Consider the following 25,667-nt stretch of genomic DNA (forward strand, 5'->3'; position numbering starts at 1 on the left):
AATATTTTTGAATGCTTAAAAGGTGCTTATTTTTGTTGAAAAATTTGGCTACACACCCTGATTACCTCGATTTTTTTTAATAATACTGTGCTTTTAGCACCGCTTGATTTAGCTACATTTGTTTGTAAATTTCTCATTCTTTTGCTTAATAGTTTATTACTTTCACCTAAAATGTAATCACTTTCTAATTGGCTGGAGTGCTTAAATCTTGCCCCTTGATGTCGATACAAATTTCTGTAGTTTCCTGACTTAAACAAGCGGAATTTATTTCCTAATAAAATTGATCGTAAACTGAAATTCCATCTCTTCTGGCTTGCTAAAGTGCTTAAACTTCGACCGGAGCTGCATGGAGAATAATAATAATAATACTAGTTACAAATATTTTCTTTGCATTTAGAATTTTAACTTGTTAAAAAACGTGCTTAAAATTCTGTGTGTTAAAAAAGTTTAGACCCATTTTATTGACAATTGAGATATAAACTACTTTTCGATCTTAGCTAACTGACCTAAACAAAACTGAAAAATTTTAAAAGCTATTTTTTTTCCAAATGGACTAAATAGGAGAAAATAATTGTTATATAATATGATGTGTTGTTATGGAATACAGTGTTCTCCCTTAGAAGGGCTGTCTACCCTTTGATACTGATAAATGTGCCCTCTTTGCCCTTTAGCTAAAATAAGCCACCATCCTTTAAAAACACTGCCTTTTTATTTTGGTCTTGGGTTCGATCCTCTGGCCGGGCAATGTCGACTCAACCTTTCGTCCCTTCGGTGGGTGGCATGGCCGGATTAAGAACCTCCGGAATTCTTCATTTATTTGAAATAGCTTTATCTTTCATAATTGGTAAATTTATTTTTACACACAATTATATAAGTTGAGATCATTTTTATAGACGCTACATTTTAATCATCGATCCGTCTTTTCATAACGCCAACGGAAGTGGCATTTCCATACCAAGAAAATGACACTGACTGAAATTAATATCGTTTGAGAAAAAGCATGTACTTTTTGATAACAATTTTTGAAGTCAATGGAGGTAACCTCTAAAAACGACCCTTTTACAGTGGAACGGTCGCTCTCGATAGGTTTCACTGTACAAAAGATCACTTGATTGAAGTTTTGATTGACTCTTCAACTAGCCAAATGTGCGAACAAACAACTCTTTATTAATTTAGGTAGTTTTATTAACAAATAAATAAGATATACAGGTATGATATATTACAATAACATTATAACACTTAAGAATAAAAGATATAAATGTATCATGCTGCTGTACATTCCAGTAAAGCATTCAGTCAATGCGTATCAATTCAGTATTATTTTGTATAAAATATGTTTTATGACAAGTATGATGGTAATACGGTGCTCATCAATACATGGAATATCATTTAATTTTATTTTTAAAGACAAAATATAAAAATAGAATTATAATAAGGAGAATAACGAGAGACACCAATCATTTTGTAAAAAAAATGTGATAGCTAAAACCCGGTTTTTCATCTCTTAAAAATGACCATCCTTAAAAACATAGCAAAATTCCCTTCTAAGAGAAAACCATACCCTTATATTTAAACGAGAATTATTATTTCGTTCCTGATAATTTTGTAATTATTATTTCTTTTCTCAATTTTCATGTAAGAAAACGGTACAAGTAAAAATATATATTAAAATACCGATATTAAGAAAAACAGAGGAGCCATTTGAATATGCTATGTTTGAAACAAATAGAGAGAATAAGATTGCAGAAGATATTGTATAAACTGCAAATATGCTAGAATTAATTCATTAAAGAATTTCTATTATTACAATAATAAGAATTTAAAATTAAAAAAAAACTGGAGTGTAAAGAAAATGCCCTAAAATAAATTTAAAAATATACTCCGAAATTTAAGAAAATGCGCTAAAAAAAAGAAAAAAGTCTAAAAATAGGAGTGACATTAGATCATTTTTAGATAGAGTTATATAAATATGTGCGTTTATGGAAAACAAATAATGTGTACAATTAATAACTCAATATTTATGATGTTCCTCTATTTCATTGAACAAGTAAGTGACTTCGATAGGTTCTGTACAGTCAGTCTCTATCAGAAATTCTGTTCCCACAGGCGCTTGAAGTTCAAAATATTCGAGGGTTGAGCTGCTAACCTCTGCCAACGATTCTGAAAGAGACAAATGGTGATGAACACATTTTTCTTCTTCTTTCTTTTGTAGTTTTCGTGTACGCTTCGAACTGTACCACTAGGCATACGCTCTTACAAAACTGATCTAGTTCGTTAAAATTTCAAAAAGTTCAATCGATATAGCTATGTATTTACCCATGTAAAATTATATTCTTCAAACTGATGCAAAAAATCGTTTGCTACAATTCGAAATTGTTTCGACCATTATTAAATAAAATAATAAATATTTAATAAAAGTACTTTTTTTTGTGTAATTATCTTTGAATAAAAAAATTTTATAATTGTGTACAAAAAATTTTCAATGTTATTCAGGGTGGTCCGTTTTTATTTTGCGCACTGTTCATAGGTTCGGACAATCTGTTCTTTCTTTTTTTTTTATTCTCTTTTTATTTAATCATAGTTTTCATTTTTAAATTAAATCAGTTTTTTAATTTAAATTATCGTTTTTAGTTTCACAATTGTAATTTAAATTACAGTTTTCAGCTAATTGATTTCTTCCTTCTCTCTCACTCATTTGTTTTTCATTGACAATATTTTTTCACTTACATTGCAAGCAAGGTGCTTCATAATGTCCGCCCTTACTATACGTATTGAAATAAAATATCCGTGTGAAAAATAAGGTTCAAAAGAGTATACGCATTATGAGTTGCGAAGTAATATTTCAATGAGGAAAAAACAAATACAATAAAAATCAAACGAATCACCACTGCAGAAAACGCCTAAACCATTTGAATTACCTGATAACGTTTCTAATGATGCCTTTTTTTTTTTAACTCTCTTTTTCCTGAGGTATGTTTTTGGAGATTTCAGACACATCTTAACGAATATATGAGGATTCGTTAAATTTCGAAAGAACTTCTTCCTAGCTTATAAATATTGCTTCGTATCCCTAAATGTGTATGTTTTTTTTCCAGAGATTATAAACATAGGTATTTAGGGCAGTCACAGCGAACACCCGGTATAATTAGATTTCAAATAGTTCTTTGTCCATGGTATAAAAGAGTTGTTAAACATTGATTGATACCCACTAATAAGTACAAAATACGAGATTTACTGTTTGAAAGCATTGTTGTGATAGGCTCGAAAGTCCTAACACGAATAATAAGAAAATAATTCCCAGCTAATACGCTGTTTTGAGCAAATACCAACGCCATCTAGGTAAGTTTTTTTGTAACCAGAGAATAGAGAAAGAATGAGTAAGGTCAGTGTTGTGCTACTTCGTGCTGTAGTGTAAACGCTACAGAGATCTGCTGTCTCTGGTGCCTACTATGTTATAGGGAAAAGTAAAGAATATTTATAGAGTTTGAGTCCTTGTGGTTAATGAATTATGACATTTGCTGTGTGTGTGAGATAGAAAAGCAATGGAATGTTACATTACCTGTATTGCTTGGAGGCCAGGCTTCAGGTATGAAACTTACAAGTGCATTTTCCGAAGAGGTTTCATTTTGTTGACAAAGAAAATAATTGGTGTCTTTATGCTCTGTCATTCTAAATTCTTTCTCCCGTCTGATCAACAGCTTCACTTTCTGTGGAAAAAAAAGAGAGGAATTAACAAGAATAAATATTCTAAAAAATTCTTTATTGCTGCATTTTATATTGCCTGCTACCGTGCCTTCCTTGAAGTTGGAATCTTGCGTTCGCAATTTCGATCAGCGACCACTTTCCCACTAGCCAGATCTCTCAAATCTCTACTCTGGCACATTGCCTGATGACAATGCAACTTCAAACTGTTCCTGACAGCCGCAAAGAGTATTATCATCCAAGGAAAATTATCGCCAATCAAACTTTCGATCACTTTCTGATTAACAATTCAATCTATCAATCAATCCTCTGGAGTTCTATATCAGGTAACAAAAGAAATTTGGATCATTGACCTGACCCTTGAAAGCAGATCTTATCACCATCAGAAGATATTTATCGTCCATTTCCAACTAGTTAGAGTGCTTACATTTTAACTGGAACTTTGTACCTGATGGCAATACAGGTTACAACTGCTCTTTATAAGGTACTTTATAAGGCAAGCAAAAAGTACTGCCCTTTAATCGCCAATCGAAATTTCGATCTCTCCTTGACACAAACGAAACAACTGACACAACACTTAAGAAGAAAATAGCAAGCTTAAAATAAAAATAAATATCTTTACATTTTTCAAGTAAACTAAAGAAGATGAAAGTAATTTTATTTTAGTCAGGTCTAAAATCGAAAAAAATACCGTTTTCGTAATGAACTTTTTATCACCACAATGCTACCCTGCATTTTCCGTTTTAAGTCTAAAAACATAATTTTTTTTTCTTCGCTTCAGTGTACTTAAAATTTTTTTTTTGCATAAACATGTACAGTGCGCAAAATACAAAGCAGACCACCATGAATAACTATCGGATTTTTATTTTCTAGGAATCAATCTTAATGATTCGAGGGGGTAATCTCAAATTTGCTAATTTTAGCCTGGTTGGTAGGGCACTGTGCCCATGTCAAGAGGTCGTGGGTTTGATGCACGCCGGCCGAAGACTACCCGTATAGTGAATGGTGACTGATGCAAGTTAAGTCTGTCATGTCACAAAGTCCACCATGTTCCCATAACAAATCATACCTCTGGGGGTACTAATCCAGGAGTTTCCTTGTCTTCTGGATTGGTTCAAAATAACAAGGCTACGGAGTTGAACATTAGTAATGGTTAATCCAAAATTGAGTCGGCTGTTCAACGACGGTTATAAAGAAATATCTATGCTAATATTAGATAAGAAATCATACACAAAAGCGTACTTTCTCTGAATAAACATACCTTCTCTTTGTCAGATTTCTGACCGTAGAAAACTACCTTAATAGTATAGGTCGTTTTACGCCCCCCCCCCAAATATGGGTATGCGGGAAAATGTTATGGACTCGTTGCAGCGACAGCCCTCCCCCTCAGAGGAGAGGGGCGATTCAGAATCGTGCACACGCGCTGGTCGAGGGACCCGGCGAAGCCCTTCCGTGCCGTGGCATTTATTAAAAACCAAAAGAATTGTTTCAGTAAGATGGCAACAGGCCAATAAAACAAAGTACAACATAAGAACAATTAAAAACATTATAAAATCAGGTCTAAGGACCCTTAAAATAAAAATTGTAAACATATTACCCCATCGAATGAGTTTGACAACATCAATAAAAAAAACTGAGCTGAGGCTGGTGTACAAGAAAAGGTGTGAAATTGTGTCACTCAATAAAATTATAGATCGCAATTATATATAGTCCCTGCAGACACTTTTGTATTCTTACACTTTCCCTTTTAAGGGTTTTGGAATTTTTTTCTTCTCTACTTTTTCCAAGAAACGCAGGTGGTCGGCATCCTTTGTAATGTCCATGCGGGACGCTTTACTTCTGCACTTTTTCTTATTTCATAACTGTAACTACCTTAAATTTTTAACACTAACTTTTACTTTATATATATATACACTAACTTTTATACAAATAGTAGTAAAAATTAAAAACAAACTGTTTATCATACTGGGCAATTAAAATAATTAAAGTTATTTTAAGAGGTTAAGAGGCTACAATTAATTTAGAAGTTTGCTTAAGAAAGTATTTAACTAATCCAGTGTAAACGGTCACGCATCCAAACTATTCCGTCCAGTGGCTTTAGGAATAGCTTATCATAGTTATTTAATACCTTAAAAAATAAATCAGAGCTCATTCTAAAAACAGAAAAATTAAATAGAAATCAAAAAATTAATGTACCAAGTTTTTAAAAATATTTTTAAAATAAAATTTAAGAAATAAACTAGAAAAATCGCTAGGAATTCGAAATTATTAATTAAATCGTTTTTATATTTATCAGTATCTTTTAAAAATTCGTAATAGTTAGATAGTTAGAATTAAAATCAATGCTTTTTTTAATTGGAAAGTTAAAATCATTTCTGTTGTCAAAAAGTTTAAATGTAACTTTACTATTTTCATTAATATTAAGAGTTANTAGCATAATAAATAGAAACAAAAAAAGACACGAAGAAAATTAAGAAAAACAATAAGTTTTATTTATTGCGCATAAGTTGCAAGTAAATAGAACTCATAAAATAAGTTCAAAATGTAGAGAAAACAAGGGAAAAATTACAGAATAATGAAAAAAAAAGGGGAAAAAAAGAAGATAATAAAAATAACAAAAAAATCGGAAGAAAATGTTTAAAAAAAAATTTAAAAATCCGGATTTTAAAAATTTTTTTTAAACATTTTTTTCTTCTGTTTTTTGTTATTTTTATTATTATTTCCCCCCCTTTTTTTCCATTGTTCTGTAATTTTTCCCTTGATTTCTCTACATTTTGAACTTTATTATTTGTTTATGTGTTTTATTATAACCGTGATATATTTTTGCTTTGTTTGTCTGGCAACTTCGATATATAATTAGCTTGTTTATGTTTTACATGGCTTCGTGCCTGTCCTTGGGTTAAGTCTCTGTGCAAATATAGAGTGAAAGAATTGAAATCTCTGAGAAAGAATCTTTTTGAAAGAATTTAGAATATGTCACTTAAGAGAATTGAAGCTTGAAAGGCTTGGCTTACTCAAAATAGAATGGAAAGAGCAGTTGCTAACTTAAACAAATGCCACGTTTCAACAACCAATCAGGATCGAGATACCTACACTACGTCACTTGCAGGTATCCCATTGTATTTTATTATTTTTAATATATAAGCTTTTTCTTGTTGTTTTTTTATTTTATATTATTTAAAATATTGATAAAAAATTTATATTAAACAAAGAATGATGACATCAAGTGAAAACTATGAACTGGATCATTTTATAAGTCAGTTGTCAAAGGATTGTTAATTTTTTATAAGTGGAGGGAATTTGGAGATCGCTCCAAAAGCTCTGTGAGGCAAAATTCAACCAACGTATGTTTATGTATTGAAAATGAATAAATATGCACAAGACGATGATTGAAAGAAATTGTTATTGCGTAAGTTTTCCGAACTTAACTTACTGTACAATAATATGGAGGTCTTTGGGGGAATCAATTAACATAAAGTATTAATGCTGATTTAGTTCTTTGCAAAAAAAAATAAATAAGAATAATAGCTAATTTTACTCATGAGGATAATAGCAATATCTGTATTCATAACTGTATTCAGTTGTATCCATAGCAGCAAATGTTTATTTATATCTTGTTTTAATATATACCATATAAATAGAGATGGAAATATTTTACGCATAATAAACATAGTTATCATTTGAGAGTTGAAGAGCCAGGCAGATACTTGACATTTTTGATTGGAATAAAATTCTCAGTATGTGTTTTTTTATGTTAAACTATTAGACACGTGTTTTTTTATAGTAAAATTTTTTTTTCTTCTCAAAGTCATTAATATTTTTTTTGAGGGTGGGAGAGCTTCAAATGAAAGATTCCCTGGAATTTTGAGAAAAACACATATATTGGCATGCGGCAATATTTTTATGAAAAGAGTGAACCTTGACGTTTGTCTTTATTTTATGTTTTTCTATTTTCACACTGACTATTAAGACATGAATCTTCTTCTCAGTGGACCTTTGCTTCCTAGGTCAAAGGCAATTAAAAAACTCTTCGAAATAAGGCTATTTTCTTGGACTTCGACAGTCAAAATTCACTTGTACTAAGAGTAAACCACAAATGTGTACATTTCTGTGAATAGACAGTAAGAGTATCACAATTGGCGTGACCTTAAAGTAGCAAGAAACTGACTGCCTTCGCCAAAACTAGACGCATATGAAATTTGCTGGAAAAGAAGCCTTAAAAGTTTTGTGAAAAGAGTGAATTGCAGTTGTGTGCTTCAGATATTCATGGTGGGCATAAATCACATTTTTTTAAATAAACAATTTGCAGCTTGCATATAACAATCTCTGTATTCAACTAATCAAGTAAGGAGTAAGGTCATGTTATATAAGGGTTGAATCGATAACCATGATTTTGTTTCTTTCATACTTAGGGCTTTTCTTTCCCCAAAAATTTCATACTCGTCTAGCTTCGGATAAGGAAGTTGATGAGCTTGAAAGTTGTGCAAAATTTCAGTTTCTCGCTAATTTAAGGTTAATTTTAAGGTCACGTCAAATGTACACCAGACATATTTTTTACTTTTTTTTTACTCACTAGTAAAAATTCGAAAAATATATGCGTTTGTGGTTCGCTGTTGACACGAATCGATTTTAGCGGATAAAGTCTTAGAGAACAGTCTTGTTTCGAATATGTTTAAATAACCTTTGACCTTGGATGCAAAGATCCACTGAAAGGATTTATGCCATAACAGTTAGTGTGAGCGCAAAATAATGGTCAGTATGAACGCAAGTAATCAGTATGAACGAAAAATAATGTTCAGTGTCGTGGTTCACTCATTTCACAAAAAGTCTTGCCGTATGTAGTTAGATCTTTCTTCCTCAAAATTTCAGAGGCTCTTCAATTTTTACCCCAAAAAACTTGAGAAAATATTTTATGTATGAGAAATAAAATCAAAAAATATCAAGTATCCCAACTTGCCTGGTTTACCCGATTTAAAAAAAAAATTTTTTTTTGTCCTAAATTCGTAAAGAAACAAAAAACAACATAAAAAGCATCATTTCTCGTGTACTAGGAAATATTGATTTATGAGTTTCGTGGCAGGCCTATGCCAAGTCCGTACGCTGCTTAGTTTCTTTGTCATTCAGTTAAATTTTAGCAATGGAGATAGTGAGAAAAAAAAATAGTGCGTGGAGTCCCTCCGCACGGAAGAAGTTAAACTTCGTAACCTGCGACATTAATTGTAGAAGAATCAGCAGTCGTAGAAGGATCACCAGTTCTATTCAACGACTCTTTTTCCTAGCTCCGCTCGCTTCCGTGCTCTGTAATAACGGTAATTATTGTGTATTTTTCCCTCATGGACCTCTTGAACCAGTGGAAGTGCTTGTGGTTGCCTCATCGTCTCGCCATGGAAAATGTATTTGTATTAATAATGTATGTGAATGTGTCATAATGTAATTTCAAAAGAGGAAACCTAACAATCAATTGATATTCACGAGAGACGTACCTTGACATAACTTTATAAATCCATGGCATTGTCCGTGGGATTGTTTTCACTCATTTTTTACAATTGTTATCCACTAAATTTGAAAATAAAAAATACTATCCTTTTAAATTATATGTGTATCAAAACAAACTGAAAAAATATTTATAGAAAAACAATACTTTTATGACTTTTATTTGTTAGTGAGAACCAAAACAATATGGAAGAAGGTAAACTGGATCCTACCACGTGATTTCCCGGCCAATAAAAATGTAGCGTTAAACGTTTAACGCAACCTTGTTGGAAGTCGCATAAGAAGTATCACTTCAAAAATATAGAAATTTCTCTCTCTTTTTCTTCCCATCGAATAGCATTCCTAGCATTTGAAATCAATCAGGAACAAATGTTATAGTATGTATAAAGTATCCGATTCATTTACCTGATGGAGTGCTTCGTTCTTGATTTCCTTTGTGGAAGTATCGCTCAAAAACCAAACGTTCTTCCTCTCTATTTTTTTCTTTTCAAATAAAGGGCACACGGACAAAGTATGGCGAACTGTATTCTGAAAGAGAATTAGAGTTCACTTTAGAATTGAACTCTTCCAAAAACATCAAACCTTAGTTATTTAAAATGCATAGAAATCATGACGTAATGTATATGTTACAGTGAATGACTTCTCGGGTGAATGCTGACAATCACATGGTCGCTTTGGTATATATCCGAAATCTACACTAGGTCTACTTATTTTCAGGAAAACGGTCATAAAAGTGCCAATTTTTTTTGGCTTTTGTATTTGTATTACGTATTTGATTAGTGCTGACATCTAGTTTAAAATAAACTAACTATCTACAATTACCTTAAAAATATCGTGTTACTGCCATCACATGTGTAAAATGAGAAATAAAATGTTTTCCGGGCAAAAGAAGTGAATTAGTTTTATTCTTATAGGCGCGTTACTACTGAACACTCCATCCCGTCAATATCACGGGAGCGAGAAATAGGGGGCGAAAACTCACCCGTCATTTTCACGGGAGCGAGAAGGAAGGGGTTAAGTGCCACTGCCCGGCATACCCTACATCAGTGTTTCCCTAACTTATAGCTTTTGTGTACCCCTTCTAAATTTTTCGTAACGCTGTGTACCCCTGATAAAAAAAATGAATGCATTTTTTACTGTAAAAAAAATTGCACGAAAGTTAAAAATCACAACTGGCTGTTGACACCACTAAATATTAACTGTCTAAATATTAACTGCTAACTCTGCAAAAAATAGCCAATTGAAAAATACGTCATCGTAAATTTTGTCTAATCTAGCTTTGTTTTTGAATAAATTTTTTAAAATTTTCGTTTGTTAAAAGATATTTCGCATAAGAGCGCGTACCCCCTCTATACTGTTCCCGTACCCCTGAGGGTACGCGTACCATACTTTGGGAAGCACTGCCCTACATCAATGTTTTTTAAGGTTCAGTGCCACTGCCTGGTATGCCCTACATCAATGTTTTTTGAAGGTCAAGTGCCATTGCACAGTATGCATTTAACCAGTACTCAGAGCATTGACGTTTCTGTTAATCTATCCTCACCAGATATTAAAATATCGAATAAATATAATAATATCAACGAATAAATTAACATCAAATCGGATATAACAAATATTTCTGACATTCATCATAGCGACTATGCGATTGTTGACATTCACCGGTGAAAGTTGACATTGTCTTGACTTCGGTTATTCAAGGGAACATAGTCACTGTACTATTGTTTTTTAATCAAAGGTTTCACGAAAATGTATATGCTGCATCGTTTTAAAACTTCTTTTTAAAAAAAATCACTATACATGACAATTTAAATACGCCAATAGAGCTAGAATTCGAAAAAGAGTATTCAATAGAGTTCTAATCTCGAAGTAATCTCTAAGGAACTGCAAAAGCAGCTACAGGGATTGGCGAGCGCAACCTCCACACGGTATTTTATAAGTAGTCTAAGCGCATGAAATTCTGTTTTAGGAGTAATTAAGAGATATGTATCATATATATTTCAAATTTGAATCTATAGTGGTTGACAAGTGAGTAAGACAAACCGATCCTATTCGTGAATTAAACAAATTTTTACACTTATAATTGCTACCACTTTCTTATTTTTATTATATTTTGTATTAAAAGGCTTTTTCGTAAATTAGTTTCTCTTCATAGTGAAACCGTGTGGAGGCTTTCAGTTATAGGAGGCATAGGTTGGTGTAATTTAATTAACTTATGCTGGTACCAGCATGCATTAAGGACAAATTCTTTACTTTAAAGTTTGCAGAGAAACAGAATTCTTACCCAAGAATTAATTGATTTTACTGCTTTCTCTAAAAGTTGTGTGGCTGCGAAAATTAATTCGAAGTCATTTCTCACATTAAATGCGAATGCGTTAACAACATTGAAATGTTCCGAAATATTTTGGGAAATAGGGAAAGTGGATCTCAAAAAAAAGTTCGTTAAATAGAAAATTCACTTCTCGATTGGGAAGTTATTTTACGAAGAAATTTCCAAAGTGATGTTGGTTCCTCGAAAAAAAATTCGCAAAATAGAGAAATTTGCAAAACGGAAGTTCGTTAGATAGAAGTCCGACTGTAATTTCGAAGTTAGAGTTAGCAAAAAAGTGCAGGTTAGCTTGTTTTCTTCATTATTTATTTTGCTTTTGCCAGCCTCGCTAAATCTTACTCTTAAAAATTCTGACAGATATATAATGAAAATGGCTCACCTTCCAATTCGCTTGCTGCGTCTGGTGAGGTATACATCTTTTTCTGGAAAAAGAAAGTATAAAAAAGAAATGAAGTTAGATATATTAAGAGGAGCGACACTAGACCGCGGGAGAAGTCCTTCATTGTACATTTTCCCCCCACACAAATTGGTAATTTAAAACTTCAATTACGTAAAAACTGATTTCACGCAAACCGAGAATAAACCATGAAATTTTAAACACTGAAAGAAAATTTTTTTCTCTCTTCAAAATATCAAAATTTACATGGAATAATTGTGCAATGATAAGTATAATAGATAATTAATAATATTGGGAAATAATTCTGAGCCATAACTTGTTTACATTTTGATGCATTAAAATGGTTTTTCGAAGATCTGTCATCAAGGAAAATAAAAAAGCCCCATTCTAAGTGCCTTTAAAGTAAAGATGTGATTTTTAACAATACATATAATCTTGACGGCAAAAATTTATCTGGTCTTTAGAACAGACAAACAACTAAGGTCTGGTTTCTTAGGACAAGCGCCTTATCTCAGCGTCAGCGGGACGTCAACGTCCCGCTGACGCCAACAAAATACTGGTTTGTTAGCTCAAGGCCTGGTTTCTTAGAACTAGCGCCTTATCTGGGCGTCAGCGGAAAGTTGACGTAGAGCTGACGCCAAAAAAATACTTTTTTGTTAGCTCAGCGTGAGCAGTCGGTCCAACGCAGACATTATCTCTCATTGCGCATGCGTTAATAACGTAAACAAATATTTATTTTGAATTTGTATTGATTTTGTTATTGTCGACCAGTGTTTTAGAGAACAAATAATGACTTTGTCCAAGAAAAAACACATTATAGCTAAGCTAAATGAAGAGTGCTATGTTTAATGTCAAAATTAAAATATTGGCTGATTTCAATGTGCTGTTGGATGTTGTCCGCCATTGCTTCTGTGGTTAACGTCACGTTGTAATCCAACTGCAGTTGAGTTGGACGGCAATTGTAGTTCAAGATGAGCGTTCGATGACGCATATTATCAAACTCACAAATGGACCAATCAGAGGTTAGCGCTGATTTCCAGCTGACGGCGTCCTGTCCTAAGAAACCAAGCCTTCAGATATTTTAAAAGATAAAAAACCTTTCAAAAATGGCCAATTTGGCGATATTTTTCCTCCCAGAGGAAATTTAACGAAATAACTGCCTTATTCTCAGTTTTTGCAAATTTTTATGTGCCCAGATAATGCAGTATTCGAGTAACCTTTTAAATATTAAAAAATTAGACAACAAACGCTTTTCATTCTCACAAAACTATGGCTTTTCTCCCTATGGAAGTTTTGCGCTATTTTCATAATGAGCGTAGACAGCGCTTACTTGAGGCTAAATTTGCCTAATAATCATGAGCAAACTACTGCAAACTGTCAGCAGTTATGACAATACCATATTACTCGCAAAAAGCACCATTTCATATGGCGACAGAAACTTCGAAGGACCACCTTAAAAACCTTTTCAGTCTTTAAAACTTCATGGTTTACTTAAGGTTAAAATTTTAAAATACAAAATGGAGGTTAAACAAAATTTGTGATGAAAAATTTCTTCCACGATATAGCGCCTTCTTAAGCTGTCGCGTTAAGTTCATAACGGAGCAGTAAATGAAATAAGAATTCTTACTGATGAATCCACTGATAAATCATTTCCACGGATGCCTCGCCAATTTCATTCAAACACTCAGTAATCATCTGGGTATAGAAATGTCGAACATTTTTTTTCAAAGCAGAACATTTCTTGGGTTGGCCTTTAGGCTTGTCTCTCCGAAGTTCTAAATGGGATAGGGAAAAATGGAATAAGAATAAAAGAATACATTGCAGTTGACATTTTATACACTTACCATGAAGCTTATAAAATCCAAGTCGTAATTTCTCAACAATATTTTTTGTTACGTTTCTAAGAATTTGCTTTTGTTTGTGCGAAAAGAAAATCTAGCAATCGATGCTTCGATCTAACAAACTAGAATACTGAAATCTCCAAATTAGTCTAATGAGTTCCAATCGTTTCCTGACAAGCGGCGTGTGTCACCAATGTGAATTTATCATGAATCATAATTTCTGACAAACTCAAAACTCTACTTAGAGCTTCGCCCCTGATGAGAAGAAAAGCTTCAATCGTTTCCGGACTAGTAGCATTTATTTTATTTTATAACCGTCGTTGAACAGCTGTCCCAGTTTTATGGATTTACGACTACTTACGTTTAACTCCGTAGCCTTGTCATTTTGAACCCAATCCAGAAGACAAGGGAACTTCTGAATCGAGTATTGGGAAAAATTTACCTTCATGGAGGATTTTTTGATGGAGCTAACCCGCATTTTCGTTACATGGAGAGCAAGACCACGAGAACCTCTCACGGTTAGCCTGATGGCAAGGGGACTCTAACCCATGACGTCTTAACGTCTAGCTTTTGTATACTTTTTTGAATACTGAAGTTCCGAAAACTTTTCACTGTAGAAAATTCTAAACTTGTACATTTCAATATTAATTTGAAACTGAAAACAGTTCACATATTTTTCGTAATCACACTATTCTAAATTTCAGTTGTTGAGAAAAGTAACTGTTGTAAGTTTTGTTTTAAAGTCTTTCCCACCAGATGGTTAAAGCTATGTGTTGTAAAACAATATGAAATAGTAGTCTGCCACTGAACGCCGGATGTAAAGCATCGGCTTCGATGAAGATAATTTTGTATTTTTAATTCTCTAAAGGGCGCCACCCTAATAATATGGAATTTGTAAAATAAATGTATATATTTTTGATTGTTGATGAAACCCATCATTTTGTGTTTTCATCAATGTTCAGAAGCAGAACAAGTATAAGCTTTTTATTTTATCACAAAAATATAAAATGTACAAAAAACAAAGAAAAGAGTAAGAAAATGAGTATAGTCATAGAAAAAGTTAAAATTATAACATAGTATTTGTCAGTTAAAATAAAACTTTTTGTTTAAGTCATTGTTAACAGTTCAAATTTCCCCGAGGCAATTCTAAACCTTAATTTCGTTCTAAATGTCAGTATTCAGACACACAACAGAAGTTTAATATGAAGTTGTAAAATGCTAAAATTTGGTATTTGGCGATACAATACTTATACAGGGTGTTCCAAAATTCTCTTTACAACTTCAAAAATTCATAACTTCGAAAATAAACAAGATATTTATATTCTGTCTTTTGCATGTATTACTGCAACTAATAAAGTTTTGTTTAGTACACTTCAACGTGCGCATCATTGGTGGCCCCAAGCACTTCCAGTCTGTAAGATAATTTGTAAGGTAAGTTGTAAAGATAATTTTGGAACACCCTGTATAATTGAATGATTTGTTACGTCAAGCGCTCAGGTATCATAATTTTGATGTAGTTGCGCTTCTATGTCATTTTGATTTATGCTGCAAGTTAACTTTCAAAAAATTCTATGGCTGGCAACGGCATTTATATTTTTTAAGTTGTTTATTTTTATTTCTTTTAGAATTCGTTCCTTTTTTAGCAAAATGTTTTTTAACCTAACAGAATTCTCTGCCGACTGTTCTCTCTATGAATGAGGAAAATAAAGTAAATGTTATTGCAATAATACTTCACAGCTCTTCTTAAATCTATTCTTAATTCTTAATCAGAAACACATCATTAAAAGGCAGAATGCTTTGGTGTTTTCAAAACGTAAACAAAACAAGCAAACGTTGCCACAGGTGGAAAAGAAATACAGCCAAAATTTGGGAGCCACGTAAGAGAATTATATATATTAGATTATGTTAGTTAATACATAATTATTTATTAAAGTATTATTAAATAATTATGTATAAACTAACATAATAAGTATTATAACCATATATAAATAACAAAATTATTACAAAATAATGACAAAACTGTCTAAATTGTTCTAAAGCATTAATTTCAAGACTTTTTTAAAAAAATATTATATTTTTAAAAAGAAATTCAATTAAATATGCACTGGTTACATTATAAAATTATTTGGCGTAAATTTGACAGAATTTGCTCCAATCTTCCTTCTCGTCAGGATTTTATACAAGTACCATAAATAAATTACAAAATTATCACAAAATAATGACAAAACTGTCTAAATTGTTCTAAAACATTAATTTCAAAGCTTTTTTTAAAAAAAATTATATTTTTTTAAAAAAAAAAATCAATTAAATATGCACCGGTTACATTATAAAATTATTTGGCGTAAATTTGACAGAATTTGCGCCAACCCTTCTTCTCGTTGGGATTTTATACAAGTACCATAAATAAATAACCAAATTATTACAAAATAATGACAAAACTGTCTAAATTGTTCTAAAACATTAATTTCAAAGCTTTTTTTAAAAAAATATAATGTTTTTTTTAAAAAAATTCAATTAAATATGCACCGGTTACATTATAAAATTATTTGGCGTAAATTTGACAGNAGACGCTGTCAAGCTGTCTTAAAAATTAAGGGTTATCCTACTAAGTATTGATTGTGTAAGTATCACTTTAAAAAAAATGTAAATCTAAGATAGATCTTACTATTAATTGCATAACTTTTTTTGTAATACAGATATTGTAATACTGTATTTATTATTAAATTTTGCATTAAATTACCTTCAATTTGATATATAATCGTTTGTATTTAAGTGAAAATTAATATATTCTGCAAGCACACAATGTTGAAAAACATGAAACTTTCAAAAAGTGTCCACACTTTTGGCCACCACTGTACTTCAAGAACTGAGTAGCGTAAAATGCTTGAACAGAATTATAAAATTTGTTAATCTAAAAACAATTTTATGCAAAATGAAGTTTTTAATAATATTTTATTCAACAATAAAAAAAAGTTTTGAATTGTAAGGCATAAAAAATGATTTGACTTTATTGAGGAATGAAACTTCAAATGACTAAATGCAATCGGGTATTTGCACTCTAAAAAGAAGACAACTGATACCCACCCATGTGACCTCTCACGTCAGTGCCAGCAATCTTTGGCAGCTAAATGGCGTATTAAAGTTGAGCTACGTTTCTCTACTCAACTTAGAATGTTAATTAACATGAAGTTAATTAAATATAGAGCTGTATCACACATCGAATTGGTTGAAATATAATTCTTTCTCGTCTGCTTTTTTTTAAAACTTAGATTTATTATTTGTTTATATGCATTTAATTGTAACCGTGATATAATTTTTGTTTTGTGTACCTGGCAACTTCGATGCATAATAAGTCTGCTTATGTTCTACATGGCTTCGTGCCTGTCTTTGTGTTAAGTGTTTGTGTAAATATATGGTGAAAGAATTAGAAATCTTTGTGAAAGAATACTGGCTGTATTACTTAAGAGAATTGGTTCTTGGCGAGATTCGCTTACTCGAAATAAAATGAAAAGGACAGTTGCTAATGTAAAAAAATTGCACGTTTCAACAACCAATCAGGATCGAGATATCCACACTACGTCACTTGCAGGTATCCCATTAATCATCAGCTCCTTTCTGCAGATAAAAATTTTGGGCCCATTGAAATAACGTCATGTACTTTAACTGGAACGGTTGTCAAAAAGAAGAAAAAAAAGTACCTTTGTAATATTTTTAAAAGAGTATTATTGAATAATAAATAATAAATACTTGTAATATTAGTAAAATACTTGTAATATTAATACACCATTACAACATTTTTATTAACTAGTAAGAATTTTGCTGTTAAAATTTCGACCTCTTTCCAATTAGTTGAAACACTCAAATCTTTACTAAAGTTCCATAAGTTGTGACAATAAAAGTTTTAATTGTTCACTGAGAAGCGGTGATGGCTCAGGGGAGAGAGCGTTCGCTTTCAAATGAGGTGAACCGGGTTCGAATCCCAGCGATGCCCGGTCGATACGAATTCTGCATCCGGCTGGCACCGACCACAGTGCTGACGTAAAATATTCTCAGCGTTAGACGGATCATGGGTTAGAGTCCCCTTGCCGTCAGATTAACCGTGGGAGGGTGTAAGAGTTAAATAAAAGGTTTATTTGGTGCGTAATAAAGTAACGTAAAGTTATTTATGTATTGTTATTAAAATTGATAGATTGGGTTGCATAATTGGATATATCTCTGGATATAGTCATGATTAAAAATAGGTAAATGATTGAAACGTCGTGATAAATATAATTAAGGCCGAAAATATATAAAAGGTAAATTAAATTAAATTAAGGGGGATGTGATCGTTTAGGAAAGTGGTTTAAAATAAAGGTTAAGAAAAAAAAAATGTAAAAAGAAATCCCTCGATACGGACCAAAGTCCGCATCTCGGAGAACAAGAAAAAGTTAACCTGCCCGAAGGCTCCAGAAAAAAAAAATTAATTTTAAAAGCCTTAAAAATTCCTTAACTGGGGTAGACCAGAAAAACTACGACCAATTAAATTTAAAGAGGCGGAGAGTTTGAAATTTAAAGTAAAGAGATTGGTTAGTTAGCCCCCCTGAAATTAAAGGAAGAAAAAGAAAGGCGTGAAAAGAGGGGTTGGTTGACTTTCCCCACAGGAAGTGCGATGACCGCAACGACCATGAGAAAGGTCAACAAGAAAGTTAAAAATAAAATTGCCAAATTGAAAAAAGGAATAACGTTTAAAGAAAAATTAAAGGCTTAAGTAAAATTAGAAATTAATTTGTCACTTTACATTAAGTGTAAATGTGACAGAGGGTTTCGAGGTTTTCCTCTTCATGTAAAGCAAATGCGGGTTAGTTCTACCAAACATTCCTCCACGAAGGCAAATGTCTCCCAATACTTGATACAGAAGTTTTCTTGTCTTCTGTATTGGGTTCAAATTAAAAAGGCTGCGGAGTTGAACTTTAATCGTTGTAAATCCAAAAAAAAAATGGGTCAGTTGTTCAAGGAGGGATATAAAATAAAATAAAAATTGTTTACTGACCTACAAACAGAATTAATCGTTAACCAAAATTTTGATTATTTCTCGAGATTTTTCAAATCTTCACTTGGAACTGTGAGCCCGATGACAATACAGGTTAGAATTGTTTCCTGAATACTGTAAGCTAAAATTGTGGCCATTCATACGCCATATAGAATGAACTGTCAATTGAAATTTTCGACTACTTACAGACTAGCTAGAGTGATCACATTTCAACTGGATTTCTTTGCATGGTAACATTGTAAACGACAATTGTGTCTTAAATGTTGCCAGCAAAAGTTATAATAATTTTACGGTAATCGAAATTTTAGTCACTTTCTGGCAAAAATAAATATATAACCTCACTCATACTGAAAAATGGCGCTAAACAACATGATTTTTTACCAACAATGGAAAACTAAGTATCAAATACATGGTTGTTAACTTGATTAACCAGCTGCTTTTGTTTTTGTTAAATATAATGAATTTAAAGTATTATGTTAGTTTATACATAATTATTTATTAAAGTATTATTAAATAATTATGTATAAACTAACATAATAAGTATTATTAAAGTAGTATTTAATAAAGTATAAACTAATAAAGTATAAATTAATTAATTATTTAATAAAGTATTATTAAAGTATTATTTAATGAAGCATAAATAAATTAATTATTTAATAAAGTATTATTTATTAAAGTATTATTTTAGTTTATGTTTAGTTATTTTTGCAAATAAATTGTGGCACACATTTTTTTAATCGTATGTTCTAAAACATTAATTTTAAAACTTTTTTTCAAAAAAAATTAATTTTTTAAAAAAAAATTCAATTAAATATGCACTAGTTACATTATAAAATTATTTGGCGTAAATTTGTCAGAATTTGTGCCAACCTTCCTTCTCGTCAGGATTTTATACAAGTACCATAAATAAATAACAAAATTATTACAAAATAATGACAAAACTGTCTAAATTGTTCTAAAACATTAATTTGAAAACTTTTTTTTTAAAAAAAAGCTATTTTTTTAAAAAAATTCAATTAAATATGCACTGGTTACATTATAAAATTATTTGACGTAAATTTGTCAGAATTGGCGCCAACCATCCTTCCCGTCAGGATTTTATACAAGTACCATAAATAAATAACAAAATTATTACAAAATAATGACAAAACTGTCTAAATTGTTCTAAAACATTAATTTCAAAACTTTTTTTAAAAAAAATTAATTTTTAAAAAAAAAAATTCAATTAAATATGCGCTGGTTACATTATAAAATTATTTGGCGCAAATTTGTCAGAATTTGTGCCAACCTTCCTTCTCGTCAGGATTTTATACAAGTACCATAAATAAATAACAAAATTATTACAAAATAATGACAAAACTGTCTAAATTGTTCTAAAACATTAATTTGAAAACTTTTTTTAAAAAAAAAGCTTTTTTTTTTTAAATTCAATTAAATATGCGCTGGTTGCCTTATAAAATTATTTGGCGTAAATTTGACAGAATTTGCGCAAATCTTCCTTCTCGTCAGGATTTTATACAAGCACCATAAATAAATAAAAAAATTATTACAAAATAATGATAAAACTGTGTAAATTGTTTGAAAGCATTAATTTCAAAACTTTTTTTTTTAAAAAAAATTGTTTTTTTTTTTAAAAAAAAAAATTCTATTAAATATGCACTGGTTGCATTATAAAATTATTTGACGTAAATTTGTCAGAATTTGCGCCAACCTTCCTTCTCGTCAGGATTTTATACAAGTACCATAAATAAGAAACAAAATTATTACAAAATAGTGACAAAACTATCATTGTTTTCACCTTTAAAGTCTACTTGAAAGAGAGAAGAAAAACGTAATTTTGGAATTTTATTTATTTTTATCATATAAGTCTTATTAAAAACAAAATAAATGAAAGATAAAATAGTGAAATTAAAATAGAATAAAATAAAGGCACAGCGGTGGTTTGATTTAGAATAGAAATTGATATAAAATGGAATGGAATGCAAGGATAAATTTAGTTAATTGTTATTATTTTTATTTTCATGGTACTTACCTTCATTGAAAGGTTGTTCCTCGATATCATAGAGCCGTATTGAATGTAGATCAAAATGAATGAGCCACTCGAAGTTGTTGTCCATTTCTTCATCTAATTGGATAGGTTGTGTAGAACGAAAAGAAACAGAAGACAATGCTGGTACCATGTGATTCATGCTTCCTTCAGCCAGCAGATGCTTCCTTAATTTTATAACTGTTGGCTTATGAGGTCGTCGGTCCATAGGATCCCGCATTGTGAAACTTTCAATAATTATGAAAAGATTAAAAAAAAAAAAACTTTTTGTATCTTTTAGAGCTATCTGCTAAAATAGCCTTTTAAATTTTGCATCATTTAGTTAAAAAATTGCGTTAAACTTGAATCATTTAACTCAAAATTAATAATAAAGTATAATAAATTTTTTAATTTTTTCCTGTATATTAAAATTAGACAAATTTTCAAAAATAATCGCGTAATTGATCGAAGTGTGCATTTTAAATATGCTTTTGAATTATGAATTAAGTTCCTCAATATATATATATATATATATTAGCAATAGCAAAAATATGTCATGTGTTGCATTTCTAGAGATAAAGAGTGCAGTAACAAAATGGGAAAAATCTATCCTCATAATGCTTAGAATTGCACTGAAGAAAAAAAAAGAATTAATATGGAAAACTTTAATATAAATTACAAGACTTTTGTTTTTATTTTTTATTATTCATTAGAAATCAAATCAGTTTTATAAACAGCTGAATGGGCTACGGACTTACGGAACAAGAATTTTGCAAATATATACAAGCCTAATTTAGCAATGAAGGGATGTTTCTTCGCTTAATACCGCCAAAAGAATTATGATAGTTGTATTAAAATATATTTTAAAACATAAGAATCTCTTAAGTAAGTAAAATTTTAAAATAAATAAAAAAATACCTATAAAGCTGCTTTTGTTGATTCTTATTTCACTATCACTTCAGACCGGAATTAATTAAAAATTTATAATTAACGAGACTGCTCCAGATTTGATTAATCACTGTTTAATCATGCTGATGTTAACTAAGAAAATACTACTTACCAAACTTAACTTAATACTTGATGAAACTTTGAGACATATAGGACTAAAGTACCCGATACATTTTAGAGGTTAGTCAAAACTAATATAAATATAAGAATAAAATTAATCGTAATGCAAAAAGGTTAAATATTTCTTTGCACAATAATACCTTTCTAAGAGAAAATGTTCCAATTTACGTGTTTATTGTAAGAATATTTTTGTTTTATTATTTACAAATTTAAATAATATTTTAATCATAAAATTAAAAATACATATGCATTAAAAAAGTTTCGACTAAAATTCAAACGATATTTTTTTTAAAACTATCTTTCAGCAACATGGAAGTTTTATTCAATTATTTTATTCATTACGATTATAATTAGTATAAAATACTTTATTTGTTAAAAATTTTGAGCATTTTAATATTAAGTGTTTTCATGCATGCTTTAAGATTAATTAAAATGATTTAAAAGAACACTCAAACATAATATCTTCAGTTTTATAATTCGACAAATTTTTAGGCAATTAATTATATTATCGCTTGGTTTTGATTCTTTACGGATTTCAATGAACTTCTGTAAATATGTAATTTCTCTTGATGCTAAAATAAATACATGGTAATTTTCAAAGTGTCATCTCTAAGCGTTGACAATGATTTCAAGATGATGGAAACATCAGTAGACGTTACAGGTCGCCGCTAAGTTATAAATGCTGAATGAAGACCGGTATGGATGGTTGTCTGAATGTAAATAACAAGCTTCTTAAAACCTGAAATTTTTTTTAGAAAACTTTCCTTCGCTTATGTTATGATTACGAGGCGATGCGTGATCAGACCTAACATCGTTTTTCTAAGCTAAGAACTCCTCCCGCCACAAAGTCTGAGGCCGTCTGGTGCTATGGAAACAAGAATGGAGCACATTTTAGGGAGGGTAGCTTCACTCAAGGACTAACAAAACAGACAAATTAAAAATACACATGCAAATACAACACATCCAGACGAATGTCTGGTTGAGTTCTTATGTTAGACAAACTACATCCTAGTTTGATTATTGTGTTTTGAATTAATATTTACGCGTAATTTTACCATTCATAAGAGTTTTCTGTAAGTTATAAATTCTAAATAAATCGTGAGTCTACAAAAAATTTAAGAAAACTAGTATCACAACATAAATACAGTGTAAAGTTCGTCATGTTTTGAGTGTTATCCCTTATTTAGGTATGTTTGTGAAAAATAGCACCGTTTGTTACTTTTGGGGTAGCATCATAGCAAGCTTGCGGTGTCTGCCGAATTCCTTTGTTGTTTGTTTCGTTGAAAGTCAAATTGAAAGAACGCGTAATATTGATAACACTACAACTTCAGTCGGAAAAATCAATCTGTAGCAGTAACCCGGAAGTTTTACAGCAAATTTTAACCTCTAGGGCCATCTGTGCTTAGCTTTACACGGTTAACCATAACCATCGATTTTTGCTGTCAGTAACTACAGTATCGTTCACCCGAACTGTATCGTCAGCTAACTGCTGCCACGGATTCCGCTGTTTCAAGGCAAACCATGTACAGAAGTATGGGAAAATATTGGTCTAAATGCTCGCAGGTCTGCTGTCCGATTTGTTAAATGAGGTATTTTTCAAAGGTATAAAGGAGGTTGTTACTTAAATACGTCATTAGGTTGAAAAGGGTGCAAGTGAATACCTCAAAATTAACCTCAAATATACCTTAAATATACCTCCTGAGGTATATATGCATCAGCCTGAGGTGTTTAATTTTACATCTGTAACGAGGTAGGTATTTACTACTTTAAGGCGATTCATTTTCAACCTTAGGTTATTACCTATCAACCTGAAGTATATTTTTTAACATTTGTGAAAGTATTTATTCAACAATCTAAGGTTTTTCATTTAACCCTTCAGGTTATTGTAAATCTACCTCAGGTGTATTTTTTCACAGTTGGAAAGGTAATTATTTACTAATGTGAGGTATTATGTTCGGCCTCAGGTAATTATTTTTCGACCTCAAGTATAGATTTTTATGCTTGTAAAGGTATTTATTTATCAACCTATGGTTTGCTGTTTTATACTTCAGGTTGTTATAAATCAGCCTCAAGTGTATTTTTCGATAGTTGGATAGATTGATATTTGTGTACGTGAGGTGTTCGATGAGGTGTTAGGCTGTTATTTTTCAACCTCGGGTATAGATTTATATAGTTGTTGAGGTATTTATTTATCTACCTAAGGTGAGCAATTTTGCACTTTTGGTTATTATAAATCAACCTCAAGTGTATTTTCTGACACTTGGAAAGGTTATTTTTTATTAACGTCATGTGTTCCATGTTCTATTTTAGGTTATTATTTCGTAACCTCAAGTATATATTTTCGTATTTTTAGAAGTATTAATTTATCAACCTATAAGATGCGACATTTTACATTTCAGGCTTATATAGCTCAACCTAAAGTTATTTTTTTTAATACTTACGAAGGTAATAATTCCCAAACGTGAGGTGTTATACGGTCCACCTAGTTTCTTAATTTTTAACCTCACTATGTAAAGAATATAATATATATTGAGATATTATGTATATTATATGAAGAATAATATATATCATTACATTTCTTCACTAGTTGATCTTTATTTATTAACCTGAAGTTTTTAATATTAAACCATCGTCAGTAGTTGCTTCTTTTGTTAAGCTACAAAAGAAAGTTTGTAATGCATAATTCTTCTGTAATTTTAATGGATAAAATTAAATCATCTTGAAATAACACTTATCCGAATTCTACAGTTAAAAAAAATTATTTGTGGGAACTCATATTTTTAGAAGATAGTTGTCCAAGGTGCTTGAATTTTTAAAGCTATAAAACTGCAAATTTATATAATTAGTCAGCTGAAATTCAAATTACTTTTATTTAAAACTAAAATTTCATTTTTTCACAAACCAACAAGATTATTTTTAATATTGATTACGTCTATCTGTTGAAACTTGGAAGTATTGGAACCTAAAAGAAAAAAATAGGAATTAGTAAGAAAGTCATCTTTACAACAATAGTGGCATGTTTTAAATTATCAGAAATTGTTTTTCTCATGATTTAAATGAACTGGATGAAATTAATTTTCTTTTTAAGATAAATGGAATTCCATTTCTGCCATTTCTATTCAATTCTCGTAGCTAAAAAGCATGACAGGTACCACAGCCACAAAATGAAATACACTGAAGAAAGTACTACCATTAACAACCTTTACAGAAATTCAAATATATAATTCCTATCTTATTATGAAATCTTAACACTTTTTTGTTTCCCTATACATCTGGTATTATTATGGTACTTGTAAGTTTGATAATTGATTTTCTTTCTTACAAATCTTTAAACTGAATAAGCCTAGTCAATATATATTTTTAAACTTTTGTCAGACTTCATGAAACTAATAGCTTTTTTTATAAATTTTTGAAGCTGATTCTGAAAAGGACTTCTGTTATTGTCGATCACATCAGAGTTCTTTACAAGAAATAGTTATTTTAATATTTTTTTAATCAATGTAATCGAGAATCAACAATCGTTTAATAAATTAAAATTTTAAAGTTACGTATCAATTTTTAAGCATTTTTTTACACTCAGTCGAATAAAACTAATCAAAGCATTTGCTTTAATAATAATAAGGAGCATTTGCTTTAAAGTTGTGAGCAATTTTATGAGGGGAAAATGCCTAACAAGGGAAACTAGGGAAGTGTGACTCGCCAATTTCGAAATAAACTAGTGGGATGTATGCCTTATGAGGAATAATTTTAGGGGGCAACATTCGTTTCGGCCCATAGAAGGTCCT

General features: G+C 30.8%; 1 protein-coding gene across 1 annotated transcript; it reads right to left on the reverse strand.

The window, feature by feature from the left end:
- Nucleotides 1-1,163: 1,163 nt before the first annotated feature.
- Nucleotides 1,164-21,781, reverse strand: LOC122271311 (uncharacterized). Its single transcript, XM_043052179.2, has 7 exons — nt 21,733-21,781; nt 20,821-21,062; nt 13,546-13,693; nt 11,901-11,943; nt 9,601-9,723; nt 3,560-3,707; nt 1,164-2,160 (listed from the first exon to the last, which is right to left on the reverse strand). Exons 2-7 carry the CDS (start codon nt 21,053-21,055, stop codon nt 2,012-2,014), a joined length of 846 nt encoding a protein of 281 aa, XP_042908113.1. The 5' UTR covers nt 21,056-21,062; nt 21,733-21,781; the 3' UTR covers nt 1,164-2,011.
- Between the last annotated feature and the right edge of the window lie 3,886 nt (nt 21,782-25,667).

The sequence above is a fragment of the Parasteatoda tepidariorum genome, chromosome 10 (assembly GCF_043381705.1).
Source record: "Parasteatoda tepidariorum isolate YZ-2023 chromosome 10, CAS_Ptep_4.0, whole genome shotgun sequence".
NCBI lineage: Eukaryota > Metazoa > Arthropoda > Arachnida > Araneae > Theridiidae > Parasteatoda > Parasteatoda tepidariorum.

Bases quoted from the DNA above. Each gene is read 5' to 3' on its own strand.
- LOC122271311 (XM_043052179.2), bottom strand. From the start codon at position 21,055: ATGCGGGATCCTATGGACCGACGACCTCATAAGCCAACAGTTATAAAA. The intron at 13,694-20,820 runs GTAAGTACCATG...TATCCCATTTAG, and splicing joins GGAACAACCTTTCAATGAAG to AACTTCGGAGAGACAAGCCT. The intron at 9,724-11,900 runs GTGAGCCATTTT...ATTCTCTTTCAG, and splicing joins CGCAGCAAGCGAATTGGAAG to AATACAGTTCGCCATACTTT.